General features: G+C 49.1%; 1 protein-coding gene across 8 annotated transcripts in view; it reads right to left on the bottom strand.

Annotated features, from left to right (window-relative positions):
• LOC131941233 (protein TALPID3) overlaps positions 1–15,278 on the bottom strand; it is a 72,501-nt gene that overhangs the window by 13,805 nt on the left and 43,418 nt on the right. For all 8 annotated transcript variants that reach the window (XM_059300339.1, XM_059300336.1, XM_059300341.1 and 5 more), the window contains 13 exons: positions 13,931–13,963; positions 13,681–13,722; positions 12,171–12,376; positions 11,716–11,788; positions 9,995–10,147; positions 8,325–8,472; positions 7,626–7,736; positions 7,087–7,295; positions 6,361–6,480; positions 5,803–6,035; positions 5,409–5,524; positions 4,270–4,466; positions 3,696–3,939 (listed from right to left, as the gene is read on the bottom strand). In XM_059300339.1, the coding sequence (XP_059156322.1) occupies positions 3,696–3,939; positions 4,270–4,466; positions 5,409–5,524; positions 5,803–6,035; positions 6,361–6,480; positions 7,087–7,295; positions 7,626–7,736; positions 8,325–8,472; positions 9,995–10,147; positions 11,716–11,788; positions 12,171–12,376; positions 13,681–13,722; positions 13,931–13,963 (1,885 nt within the window). The remainder of the gene's footprint in view (positions 1–3,695; positions 3,940–4,269; positions 4,467–5,408; positions 5,525–5,802; positions 6,036–6,360; positions 6,481–7,086; positions 7,296–7,625; positions 7,737–8,324; positions 8,473–9,994; positions 10,148–11,715; positions 11,789–12,170; positions 12,377–13,680; positions 13,723–13,930; positions 13,964–15,278) is intronic.

Genomic DNA, 15,278 nt, shown 5'->3' with positions numbered 1-15,278 from the left:
TGCCACCTTTCACCTACCTGCCACCCCTCACCTACCTGCCACCCCTCACCTACCTGCCACCTTTCACCTACCTGCCACCCCTCACCTACCTGCCACCTTTCACCTACCTGCCAACCCTCACCTACCTGCCACCCCTCTAACCCTACCTGTCACCCCTCACCTACCTGCCACCCCTGACCTACCTGCCACCCCTGACCTACCTGCCACCTTTCACCTACCTGCCAACCCTCACCTACCTGCCACCCCTCTAACCCTACCTGCCACCACTCACCTACCTGCCACCCCTCACCTACCTGCCACCCCTCACCTACCTGCCACCCCTCTAACCCTACCTGTCACCCCTGACCTACATGCTACCCCTGACCTACATGCCACCCCTCACTCTACCTGCCACCCCTGACCTACCTGCCACCCCTCTAACCCTACCTGCCACCCCTGACCTACCTGCCACCCCTCTAACCCTACCTGTCACCCCTGACCTACATGCCACCCCTGACCTACATGCCACCCCTCTAACCCTACCTGCCACCCCTCACTCTACCTGCCACCCCTGACCTACCTGCCACCCCTGACCTACCTGCCACCCCTGACCATCATGCCACCCCTCACCTACCTGCCACCCCTGACCTACATGCCACCCCTCTAACCCTACCTGCCACCCCTCACCTACCTGCCACCCCTCACCTACCTGCCACCCCTCACCTACCGGCCACCCCTGACCTACATGCCACCCCTCACCTACCTGCCACCCCTCTAACCCTACCTGCCACCCCTCACCTACCTGCCACCCCTCACCTACCTGCCACCCCTCACCTACATGCCACCCCTCACCTACCTGCCACCCCTGACCTACATGCCACCCCTCTAACCCTACCTGCCACCCCTCACCTACCTGCCACCCCTCACCTACCTGCCACCCCTGACCTACCTGCCACCCCTCTAACCCTACCTGTCACCCCTGACCTACCTGCCACCCCTGACCTACCTGCCACCCCTGACCTACATGCCACCCCTCACCTACCTGCCACCCCTGACCTACATGCCACCCCTCTAACCCTACCTGCCACCCCTCACCTACCTGCCACCCCTCACCTACCTGCCACCCCTCACCTACCTGCCACCCTGACCTACCTGCCACCCCTGACCTACCTGCCACCCTGACCTACCTGCCACCCCTCACCTACCTGCCACCCTGACCTACCTCCCACCCCTGACCTACCTGCCACCTTTCACCTACCTGCCACCCCTGACCTACCTGCCACCCCTGACCTACCTGCCACCCCTCACCTACCTGCCACCTCTCACCTACCTGCCACCCCTCACCTACCTGCCACCCCTGACCTACCTGCCACCCCTGACCTACCTGCCACCCCTGACCTACCTGCCACCCCTGACCTACCTGCCACCCCTCACCTACCTGCCACCCCTCACCTACCTGCCACCCCTCACCTACCTGCCACCCCTCACCTACCTGCCAACCCTCACCTACCTGCCACCCCTCTAACCCTACCTGTCACCCCTGACCTACATGCCACCCCTGACCTACATGCCACCCCTCACTCTACCTGCCACCCCTGACCTACCTGCCACCCCTCTAACCCTACCTGCCACCCCTGACCTACCTGCCACCCCTGACCTACCTGCCACCCCTGACCTACATGCCACCCCTCACCTACCTGCCACCCCTGACCTACATGCCACCCCTCTAACCCTACCTGCCACCCCTCACCTACCTGCCACCCCTCACCTACCTGCCACCCCTCACCTACCTGCCACCCTGACCTACCTGCCACCCCTGACCTACCTGCCACCCTGACCTACCTGCCACCCCTCACCTACCTGCCACCCTGACCTACCTCCCACCCCTGACCTACCTGCCACCTTTCACCTACCTGCCACCCCTGACCTACCTGCCACCCCTGACCTACCTGCCACCCCTCACCTACCTGCCACCTCTCACCTACCTGCCACCCCTCACCTACCTGCCACCCCTGACCTACCTGCCACCCCTGACCTACCTGCCACCCCTGACCTACCTGCCACCCCTCACCTACCTGCCACCCCTCACCTACCTGCCACCCCTCACCTACCTGCCAACCCTCACCTACCTGCCACCCCTCTAACCCTACCTGTCACCCCTGACCTACATGCCACCCCTGACCTACATGCCACCCCTCACTCTACCTGCCACCCCTGACCTACCTGCCACCCCTCTAACCCTACCTGCCACCCCTGACTTACCTGCCACCCCTGACCTACCTGCCACCCCTCACCTACCTGCCACCTTTCACCTACCTGCCACCCCTCACCTACCTGCCACCCCTCACCTACCTGCCACCTTTCACCTACCTGCCACCCCTCACCTACCTGCCACCTTTCACCTACCTGCCAACCCTCACCTACCTGCCACCCCTCTAACCCTACCTGTCACCCCTCACCTACCTGCCACCCCTGACCTACCTGCCACCCCTGACCTACCTGCCACCTTTCACCTACCTGCCAACCCTCACCTACCTGCCACCCCTCTAACCCTACCTGCCACCACTCACCTACCTGCCACCCCTCACCTACCTGCCACCCCTCACCTACCTGCCACCCCTCTAACCCTACCTGTCACCCCTGACCTACATGCTACCCCTGACCTACATGCCACCCCTCACTCTACCTGCCACCCCTGACCTACCTGCCACCCCTCTAACCCTACCTGCCACCCCTGACCTACCTGCCACCCCTCTAACCCTACCTGTCACCCCTGACCTACATGCCACCCCTGACCTACATGCCACCCCTCTAACCCTACCTGCCACCCCTCACTCTACCTGCCACCCCTGACCTACCTGCCACCCCTGACCTACCTGCCACCCCTGACCATCATGCCACCCCTCACCTACCTGCCACCCCTGACCTACATGCCACCCCTCTAACCCTACCTGCCACCCCTCACCTACCTGCCACCCCTCACCTACCTGCCACCCCTGACCTACATGCCACCCCTCACCTACCTGCCACCCCTCTAACCCTACCTGCCACCCCTCACCTACCTGCCACCCCTCACCTACCTGCCACCCCTCACCTACATGCCAACCCTCACCTACCTGCCACCCCTGACCTACATGCCACCCCTCTAACCCTACCTGCCACCCCTCACCTACCTGCCACCCCTCACCTACCTGCCACCCCTGACCTACCTGCCACCCCTCTAACCCTACCTGTCACCCCTGACCTACCTGCCACCCCTGACCTACCTGCCACCCCTGACCTACATGCCACCCCTCACCTACCTGCCACCCCTGACCTACATGCCACCCCTCTAACCCTACCTGCCACCCCTCACCTACCTGCCACCCCTCACCTACCTGCCACCCCTCACCTACCTGCCACCCTGACCTACCTGCCACCCCTGACCTACCTGCCACCCTGACCTACCTGCCACCCCTCACCTACCTGCCACCCTGACCTACCTCCCACCCCTGACCTACCTGCCACCTTTCACCTACCTGCCACCCCTGACCTACCTGCCACCCCTGACCTACCTGCCACCCCTCACCTACCTGCCACCTCTCACCTACCTGCCACCCCTCACCTACCTGCCACCCCTGACCTACCTGCCACCCCTGACCTACCTGCCACCCCTGACCTACCTGCCACCCCTCACCTACCTGCCACCCCTCACCTACCTGCCACCCCTCACCTACCTGCCACTCTGCGTAACTCCTCTGAAATGTCCAGACTGGCAGACAGCTCAGACTCAGATTCTCCCGTCTGTGGCAACACTTTCTCTGGCAGCTGATTGGTTGCCTCTGGTCCACGTGGCTCAAACAGGAAATGATTGGCTGGTGGGGAGCAGGGTGGGGTGGTGAGCTGGCGGGTGTGTGGGGGTCTGGGGGAGGCAAGTGGGGAGGTCTCTGGTGTGGGTTGTGGGGTGGGGACTCTGAAAGTCTGTGTGGGATGAGAACAACACTCTGGGTAAAACAGCTTTACAACTGGGAGAGCTTTATAGATGAAAAACAGTTTTGTCAAAGAGAAAAGAAAACAGTTTTGTCAAAGAGAAAAGAAAAAAAGTTTTGTCAAAGAGAAAAGAAAACAGTTTTGTCAAAGAGAAAAGAAAACAGTTTTGTCAAAGAGAAAAGAAAACAGTTTTGTCAAAGAGAAAAGAAAACAGTTTTGTCAAAGAGAAAAGAAAACAGTTTTGTCAAAGAGAAAAGAAAACAGTTTTGTCAAAGAAAAAAAAACAGTTTTGTCAAAGAGAAAAAAAAAACTGTTTTGTACCTGTTTTTCTGGAACAGGTTCGTTGACCAGAGCAGTGACCTTGACCTCTGCACTGCCATCAGCAGAGGTTTGAGCCAGCACGGCGTTAATTTTCTCCTGGATGACCTCCTTAATTAAAGCCTGGACCAGGGCGTTGTCCACGGGCTGACCGGCATCAATAAACATCTGGACCCCAGCCTGGCCTATCATGTCTGTCACTGGATAGTTCATGTCAGTCTTAGTAACAGACAGACAGACAGACAAACAGAACAACACTAGATAGACCAACAGACAGACAGACCAACAGACAGACAGACCAACAGACAGACAGACCAACAGACAGACAGACCAACAGACAGACAGACCAACAGACAGACAGACCAACAGACAGACAGACAGACCAACAGACAGACAGATCACAGACAGACAGACAGACCAACCAACAGACAAACAGAACAACACTAGACAGGCAAAGAGACAGACAGACCAACAGACAGACCAACAGACATACAGACCAACAGACAGACAGACCAATAGACAGACAGACCAACAGACAGACTGACCAACAGACAGACAGGCCAAGAGACAGACAGACCAACAGACAGACAGACCAACAGACAGACAGACCAACAGACAGACAGACCAACAGACAGACAGACCAACAGACAGACAGACCAACAGACAGACCAACAGACAGACAGACCAACAGACAGACAGACCAACAGACAGACAGACCAACAGACAGACCAACAGACAGACAGACCAACAGACAGACCAAGAGACAGACCGACCAACAGACAGACAGACCAACAGACAGACAGACCAACAGACAGACAGACCAACAGACAAACAGAACAACACTAGACAGGCAAAGAGACAGACAGACCAACAGACATACAGACCAACAGACAGACAGACCAACAGACAGACCAACAGACAGACAGACCAACAGACAGACCAACAGACAGACAGACAGACAGATCACAGACAGACAGACCAACAGACAGACAGACCAACAGACAGACAGACAGACCAACAGACAGACAGACCAACAGACAAACAGAACAACACTAGACAGACCAACAGACAGACAGACCAATAGACAGACAGACCAACAGACAGACAGGCCAACAGACAGACAGACCAAGAGACGGCCCTACCCAGCAGGGAGTCCTCCCTGTCACTCTCCTCCAACTCCTCCATCGTCTGCTTGTCTGCTGGGGTGGAGGTCACCATGACCTTGGACAACACTTGAGCCATCAGCTCTTGTTCCAGCCTAGAGAGAGGTCAGGGGTTCAAAGGTCAGTAATTCAAGAGGTCAATGGTTTAAAGGTCAGTGGTTCAAGGTCAGTAATTCAAGAGGTCAATGGTTTAAAGGTCAGTGGTTCAAGGTCAGTAATTCAAGGGATCAATGGTTTAAAGGTCAGTTGTTCAAGGTCAGTAATTCAAGAGGTCAGTTGTTTAAATGTCAGTGGTTCAAGGTCAGTAATTCAAGAGGTCAGTGGTTTAAGGGGTCATTAATTCAAGTGGTTGAAGGGGTCAGTGGAGACTCACCACAGGACAGCGTTGTCCTCCAGAATGTCCCGTCGCCTGAGGTCCTCTGCCACAACATCAGACATGAGGTGGGTGTCGCCCGCGGCCCACTGAGCCTGTGGTCTGGTGGGAGGGAACTCTGGGCCAAATGTAGGCGCAAGTTTAGGCTCGTAGCCAGGCAGCTGGATGCCCTCCCCGCTCTGCTCCTGGTCAGACTCACTCTCCTCTTCACTTGTTGGCTCACCTTGACTCACCTGACACAAACACATCAGGTGACCTAACTCACAAGACCTTTAAGACCTAACTACAACCCTTGTATGATTTAACTACAACCCCCATATGACCTAACACAAAACCTTTAAGACCTAACCCTAACCCCTGTATGACCTAACTACAACCCCCATATGACCAAACACAAAACCTTTAAGACCTAACCCTAACCCCTGTATGACCTAACTACAACCCCCGTATGACCTAACACAAAACCTTTAAGACCTAACCCTAACCCCTGTATGACCCAACTACAACCCCCGTATGACCTAACACACAAAACCTACATGACCTTAGACAAGACCTCACCATGCTGTTATTGTTATTGAACTGAAAGGTCCTGCTGCCTATTTGTGGACTCAACATTTCCAGCTCCGACCTTTTGGAGGATGAGGGGGAGATGGAGTCAATGTCTATAGGTGGCAGTACCTGGTTCAGACAGAAGGGAAGAAATGTCAAGCAGTGACATCTAGATGACAGACAACATACAACATCTAGTTGACAGACAACATCTAGGTGACAGACAACATCTATTTGACAGACAACATCTAGTTGACAGACAACATCTAGGTGACAGACAACATCTATTTGACAGACAGCATCTAGATGACAGACAACATCTAGGTGACAGACAACTTCCACATGACAGACAACATCTAGGTGAAAGACAACATCTAGGTGACAGACAACATCTAGGTGACAGACAACATCTAGGTGACAGACAACATCTAGATGACAGACAACATCTAGTTGACAGACAATATCTAGGTGACAGACAACATCTAGGTGACAGACAACATCTAGATGACAGACAACATCTAGATGACAGACAACTTCCACATGACAGACAACATCTAGATGACAGACAACATCTAGGTGACAGACAACTTCCATATGACAGACAACATCTAGATGACAGACAACTTCCACATGACAGACAACATCTAGATGACAGACAACATCTAGGTGACAGACAACTTCCATATGACAGACAACATCTAGATGACAGACATGAGCATGTCAGGTTTGACCAACCTGTTTAGCTAGCTCTGACTGTCTGGCCTTGCTTGGCTTGCTGTCCGCAGGGAATGAGACCATGACGACATTCCTGTCAGCTGTGACAGCTGGCACCGGGGTAGACGTGACTGGGGTGGTCAGCAGCTGGGCTGACCTTCTGACCCCTGGCTCCAGACGTGGCTGGCCCAGTGGGATGGCCATAGGCACCAGCTCACCTGGGATAGGTGCTGAAACACACAGGCACACCTGTCTGACACCTGAGAGACTGACAACTGAGAGACTGACACCTGTCTGACACCTGAGAGACTGACACCTGTCTGACAACTGAGAGACTGACAACTGTCTGACAACTGGCAGCAGCATTTCTATCAGTCAACCATACAAGTGACTGTTAAAAATTAAAGACTGACCACTCCCCATGACATACTGACACTCCCCATGACATACTGACACTCCCCATGACATACTGACACTCACCATGACAGAATGACACTCACCATGACAGACTGACACTCACCATGACAGACTGACACTCACCATGACCGACTGACACTCACCATTATCATAAACTGGAATGTAGCCTCTTGTTGGGCTAAAATAAAATTGTCTTGGGTTGTTCATCTGAAACTGCTTAGCTTTAGGTGACCTTGACCGTGCATCAGCACTAACTGAAGAAATAAACAAAAGACACACTGACCACATACAAAACACTGCCAACATCATATACTGACCACACCACACACTGACCACACCACACCACACACTGACCACACCACACACTGACCACACCACACACTGACCACACCACACACTGACCACACCACACCACACACTGACCACACCACACACTGACCACACCACACCACACACTGACCACACCACACACAGACCACACCACACCACACACTGACCACACCACACCACACACTGACCACACCACACACAGACCACACCACACCACACACTGACCACACCACACCACACACTGACCACACCACACACTGACCACACCACACACTGACCACACCACACACTGACCACACCACACCACACGCTGACCACAACATATACTGACCACACCACACAATGACCACACCACACACTGACAACACCACACCACACACTGACCACACCACACACTGACCACACCACACACTGACCACACCACACCGAACACTGACCACACCACACGACACTGACCACACCACACAACACACTGACCACACCACACCACACACTGACCACACCACACCTACCAAGCGAGTCTGTAATGGGAACAGGCCGTGTGGCTGGCTTGCTGTTCTTGAAGTGCAGATAGGGGTCCCTGATGGTGGTGCGCCCACGCTGGTGCTCTCCCTTGCCATACGTCCTCTCCCTGGTCTTCTCATCCCTGATCATGGCAGGCTGGGTAACAAAACATCATCACATCACATGACACATCATCACATCACATGACACATCATCACATCACATGACACATCATCACATCACATGACACATCATCACATCACATGACACATCATCACATCACACGACACATCATCACATCAATGACACATCATCACATCACTGACACATCATCACATCACTGACACATCACATGACACATCATCACTTCACTGACACATCATCACATCACTGACACATCACATGACACATCATCACATCACTGACACATCATCACATCACATGACACATCATCACATCATTGACACATCATCACATCACTGACACATCATCACATCAATGACACATCATCACATCAATGACACATCATCACATCACTGACACATCATCACATCACTGACACATCATCACATCAATGACACATCATCACATCAATGACACATCATCACATCACTGACACATCATCTCATCACTGACACATCACTTCATTGACACATCATTACATCACTGACACATCATCACATCATTGACACATCATCACATCACGGACACATCATCACACTCAGGACACATCATCACTTCACTGACACATCATCACATCACTGACACATCATCACATCACGGACACATCATCACATCACTGACACATCATCACATCACTGACACATCATCACATCACTGACACATCATCACATCACTGACACATCATCACATCGCTGACACAGCATCACATCACAGTCACATCATCACATCACGGACACATCATCAGATCATAAATACATCATCACTTCACTGACACAGCATCACATCACGGACACATCATCACGGACACATCATCACATCACTGACACATCATCACTTCACTGACACAGCATCACATCACTGACACATCATCACATCACCGACACATCATCACATCACTGACACATCATCACATCACTGACAAAGCATCACATCACTGACACAGCATCACATCACTGACACATCATCACATCATTGACACATCATCACATCACTGACACATCATCACATCACTGACACATCATCACATCACTGACACATCATCACATCACTGACACATCATCACATCACTGACACATCACCACATTAAAACATACACACATTAAAACATAGACACATTAAAACATAGACACTTTAAAACATAGACACTTTAAAACATAGACACATTAAAACATAGACACTCTAAAACATAGACACTTTAAAACATAGACACATTTAAGCATAGACACATTAAAACATACACACATTAAAACATAGATACATTAAAACATAGACACTTTAAAACATAGACACTTTAAAACATAGACACTTTAAAACATAGACACTTTAAAACATAGACACATTAAAACAGACACATTAAAGCATAGACACATTAAAACATAGACACATTAAAACATAGACACATTAAAACATAGACACATTAAAACATAGACACATTAAAACATAGACACATTAAAACATAGACACATTAACAGATCATTTCTTGTTTCATGCTAACCTTCGGAGGAACCTTGACCTTCCTGTTTTCTTTCCCCGAAGCCAACCTGGCAACATGTTGAGTCTGCTCCCTGGTCAGGTTGCCAGATTTTGTCTTGGGTGCCATGTTGACAGCTGCCAGTTTGTCCTGGGCCAGGCTGTGGGTGACTCCTCGCTGGCAGAGACAAGAGCTGGCTCAAGCAAACATTCACCTCAAACATCAGGGGCAACAGGTATACAGCCATACAAGGGCAAGGACAAAGTTCAACCACATGCCAAAGTCAAGGTCAGAGTTCAACAATTCATTAGAGCAGGGGTCTCCAAACTTTTCAGCCCGAGGGCCGCATTGACTATGACTATCAAATAGCAGTTCAGGGGCCAGAGTTTCTTCCAGGCATCTGTTAGGGATGACGCAGACCCCCTCCCCTGTGTTTCTTCCAGACTTTTTTCTCTGGGAGGGCACTCGATATTTTCGGGGGGGGGGGGGGAGAATCACTAGTTAAAGTGTATGTTTATTATATGAATTCCATCTCGTACGGGGGGGTAGACTTTCTTTGGGGGCAGAGCCTGAAGAGATGCTTGGAAGAAACTTTCCCCCCCTTCCCCCCGAAGAACGTCTCCCCCCCACCCAAACTAAATTAGATTTATTAAGATATATATATATATTTATATATATATATAAATTTCAAGTGCCCCCCCCCCCGAGAAAAAAGTCTGAGAGAAACACTTTTGGGGACAGACAACAATGGGAGATCCAAGTTTCTTCTCAAGTTGTTCTTCACGTAGGCCTACTTCATTATTGAAAATGTTTGTATGTTGTTCCAAACATTGAAAGGTACTTTGATGCAAAAGTTGTAATATTAGGAAAGTCTTCCTTGGGAAATACTCATTAAACCCACCCGCCCGCCCTTATTTTAAATTGTCTTTAAGGAGGTCATTTGCTGGGCAACAGGCCACATTTGCTTCAGTGGCATTTGCACCCAATGCTAAATTTTCAATTTGTTTAGAAGTTTTTCCTCAGCCACCTCCAACAAACATTTCTTTTTCCATGAACAAAACTTTCTCGAGGGCCGGATGAGAGGACCTCGCGGGCCTCTTCCGGCCCGCGGGCCGTAGTTTGGAGACCCCTGCATTAGAGTAAAGTGAAAATGCAGCCATTTAACAAGGTCAAGGTAAAAGTTCAAACACACAACAAGCTCAGGGCAATCCATTATTTAGCAAGTTCAGGGTGAAAGGTCAACAATTTGGCAAGGTCAGGGTGAAAGGTCAACCATTGAGCAAGGTCAGAGTAAAAGGTCAACCATTGAACAAGGTCAGGGTGAAAGGTCAACTATTGAGCAATGTCAGGGTGTAAGGTCAACCATTTAGCAAGGTCAAGGTGAAAGGTCAACCATTGAGCAAGGTCAGGGTGTAAGGTCAACCATTTAGCAAGGTCAGAGTAAAAGATCAACCATTGAGCAAGTTCAGGTTGAAAGGTCAACCATTGAGCAAGGTCAGGATGAAAGGTCAACCATTTAGCAAGGTCAGAGTGGAAGGTCAACCATTGAGCAAGGTCAGGGTGTAAGGTCAACCATTTAGCAAGGTCAGAGTAAAAGATCAACCATTGAGCAAGTTCAGGTTGAAAGGTCAACCATTGAGCAAGGTCAGGGTGAAAGGTCAACAATTGAGCAAGGTCGGGGTGGAAGGTCAACCATTGAGCAAGGTCAGAGTGAAAGGTCACCCACTCAGCAAGCCCCAATGTACCTGTACTTCAGCTTGTAAGGCAGCAATCTTCCTGGTGACCTTGACCTCAATTTGTTTTCTGTCATCATCAGCACTAGAATATAAGGAGAAGGCGGTTTTGTAAACATCATGCACATTCATTAAAATAGAATTAATGACCTATAGCAGCAACAAATGACCTATAGCAGCAACAAATGACCTATAGCAGCAACAAATGACCTATAGCAGCAACAAATGACCTATAGCAGCAACAAATGACCTATAGCAGCAACGTATGACCTATAGCAGCAACAAATGACCTATAGCAGCAACAAATGACCTATAGCAGCAACGTATGACCTATAGCAGCAACAAATGACCTATAGCAGCAACAAATGACCTATAGCAGCAACAAATGACCTATAGCAGCAACAAATGACCTATAGCAGCAACAAATGACCTATAGCAGCAACAAATGACCTATAGCAGCAACCTACCTTACTGACTCCTGCACTGCACTAAAGACATGGACATCCCTACGTGACCTAATGACCTGTTCCAGATTGGACTCTAAAATCTCTCGAGTCATCTGCAACTGTTTCAAGACTTGCTTGGCCTCCGCCAGATCTTGCGGCTGACCAAAATGTGATTTGTGCTGGGCTCGAAACTTGGGGTAGGGGCTGCCCTCTTTATGGGGGTATTTCTGACAGAGACATTCAGCTGGTTAGCCACAACATTTCTAGAACTCTAGTGACAAGACTTGACAGATAGAAAAAGATTTACCAAATAAAGATCCAGCTAAGGACAAGACTTGACAGCTAGAAAGAGATTTACCAAATAAAGATCCAGCTAAGGACAAGACTTGACAGCTAGAAAAAGATTTACCAAATAAAGATCCAGCTAAGGACAAGACTTGACAGCTAGAAAGAGATTTATCAAATAAAGATCCAGCTAAGGACAAGACTTGACAGCTAGAAAAAGATTTACCAAATAAAGATCCAGCTAAGGACAAGACTTGACAGCTAGAAAGAGATTTACCAAATAAAGATCCAGCTAAGGACAAGACTTGACAGCTAGAAAAAGATTTACCAAATAAAGATCCAGCTAAGGACAAGACTTGACAGCTAGAAAAAGATTTACCAAATAAAGATCCAGCTAAGGACAAGACTTGACAGCTAGAAAGAGATTTACCAAATAAAGATCCATCTAAGGACAAGACTTGACAGCTAGAAAGAGATTTACCAAATAAAGATCCATCTAAGGACAAGACTTGACAGCTAGAAAGAGATTTACCAAATAAAGATCCAGCTAAGGACAAGACTTGACAGCTAGAAAAAGATTTACCAAATAAAGATCCAGCTAAGGACAAGACTAGACAGCTAGAAAAAGATTTACCAAATAAAGATCCAGCTAAGGACAAGACTTGACAGCTAGAAAAAGATTTACCAAATAAAGATCCAGCTAAGGACAAGACTTGACAGCTAGAAAAAGATTTACCAAATAAAGATCCAGCTAAGGACAAGACTTGACAGCTAGAAAAAGATTTACCAAATAAAGATCCAGCTAAGGACAAGACTTGACAGCTAGAAAAAGATTTACCAAATAAAGATCCAGCTAAGGACAAGACTTGACAGCTAGAAAAAGATTTACCAAATAAAGATCCAGCTAAGGACAAGACTTGACAGCTAGAAAAAGATTTACCAAATAAAGATCCAGCTAAGGACAAGACTTGACAGCTAGAAAAAGATTTACCAAATAAAGATCCAGCTAAGGACAAGACTTGACAGCTAGAAAAAGATTTACCAAATAAAGATCCAGCTAAGGACAAGACTTGACAGCTAGAAAAAGATTTACCAAATAAAGATCCAGCTAAGGACAAGACTTGACAGCTAGAAAAAGATTTACCAAATAAAGATCCAGCTAAGGACAAGACTTGACAGCTAGAAAAAGATTTACCAAATAAAGATCCAGCTAAGGACAAGACTTGACAGCTAGAAAAAGATTTACCAAATAAAGATCCAGTGGTGCAGGGCCTGTCACTCTGTCCATCTGGAAAAAAATGTTTTGTTAAGAAAACTTTGTGGAACACAACACACAACACATAACAGATTATAATATCACAACACATAACACACAAAATATTACACAACACAACACATAACACAAGACAGATTATAATATCACAACACATCACACACAATACAGTACACATCAACACAGTACACACAACACAGTACACACCAACACAAGTACTCACCATTTGACCAGCAGTCTGACCATCTCTCGCCCCCTGTAGCAGGTAAAGAAATGTTAAGTCAGGGTTAGGGGATCAAGGTTGGGGGGCAGGGTTGGGGGGGGGGGGGGGAGTGAGACTAAGTGAGACAGTAAGTGAGACTAAGTGAGACAGTAAGTGAGACTAAGTGAGACAGTGAGTGAGACTAAGTGAGACAGTGAGTGAGACTAAGTTAGACAGTGAGTGAGACTAAGTGAGACAGTGAGTGAGACTAAGTGAGACAGTGAGTGAGACTAAGTGAGACAGTGAGTGAGACAGTGTGTGAGACAGTGAAAGAGACTAAGTGAGACAGTGAGTGAGACAGTGAGTGAGACTAAGTGAGACAGTGAGTGAGACAGTGAGTGAGACTAAGTGAGACAGTGAGTGAGACTAAGTGAGACAGTGAGTGAGACTAAGTGAGACAGTGAGTGAGATTAAGTGAGACAGTGAGTGAGACTAAGTTAGACAGTGAGTGAGACTAAGTGAGACAGTGAGTGAGACAGTAAGTGAGACAGTGAGTGAGACTAAGGGAGGCAGTGAGTGAGACAGTGAGTGAGACAGTGAGTGAGACTAAGTGAGACAGTGAGTGAGACAGTGAGTGAGATTAAGTGAGACAGTGAGTGAGACTAAGTAAGACAGTGAGTGAGACTATGTGAGACAGTGAGTGAGACTAAGTGAGACAGTGAGTGAGACTAAGTGAGACAGTGAGTGAGACTAAGTGAGACAGTGAGTGAGACAGTGAGTGAGACTAAGGGAGACAGTGAGTGAGACAGTGAGTGAGACAGTGAGGGAGACTAAGTGAGACAGTGAGTGAGACAGTGAGTGAGACTAAGTGAGACAGTGAGTGAGACTAAGTGAGACAGTGAATGAGACAGTGAGTGAGACAGTGAGTGAGACTAAGTGAGATAGTGAGTGAGACAGTGAGTGAGACTAAGTGAGACAGTGAGTGAGACAGTGAGTGAGACTAAGTGAGACAGTGAGTGAGACAGTGAGTGAGACAGTGAGTGAGACAGTGAGTGAGACTAAGTGAGACAGTGAGTGAGACAGTGAGGGAGACTAAGTGAGATAGTGAGTGAGACAGTGAGTGAGACTAAGTGAGACAGTGAGTGAGACTAAGTGAGACAGTGAGTGAGACTAAGTGAGACAGTGAGTGAGACAGTGAGTGAGACAGTGAGTGAGACAGTGAGTGAGACTAAGTGAGACAGTGAGTGAGACTAAGTGAGACAGTGAGTGAGACAGTGAGTGAGACTTAGTAAGACAGTGAGTGAGATAAGTGAGACAGTGAGTGAGACAGTGAGTGAGACTAAGCTAGACAGTGAGTGAGACAGTGAGT

The sequence above is a fragment of the Physella acuta genome, unplaced genomic scaffold (genome assembly GCF_028476545.2).
Source record: "Physella acuta isolate Inbredline_101_S28 unplaced genomic scaffold, ASM2847654v3 ptg000353l, whole genome shotgun sequence".
Lineage (NCBI taxonomy): Eukaryota > Metazoa > Mollusca > Gastropoda > Physidae > Physella > Physella acuta.
This window is presented reverse-complemented; position numbering and strand designations above follow the sequence as displayed.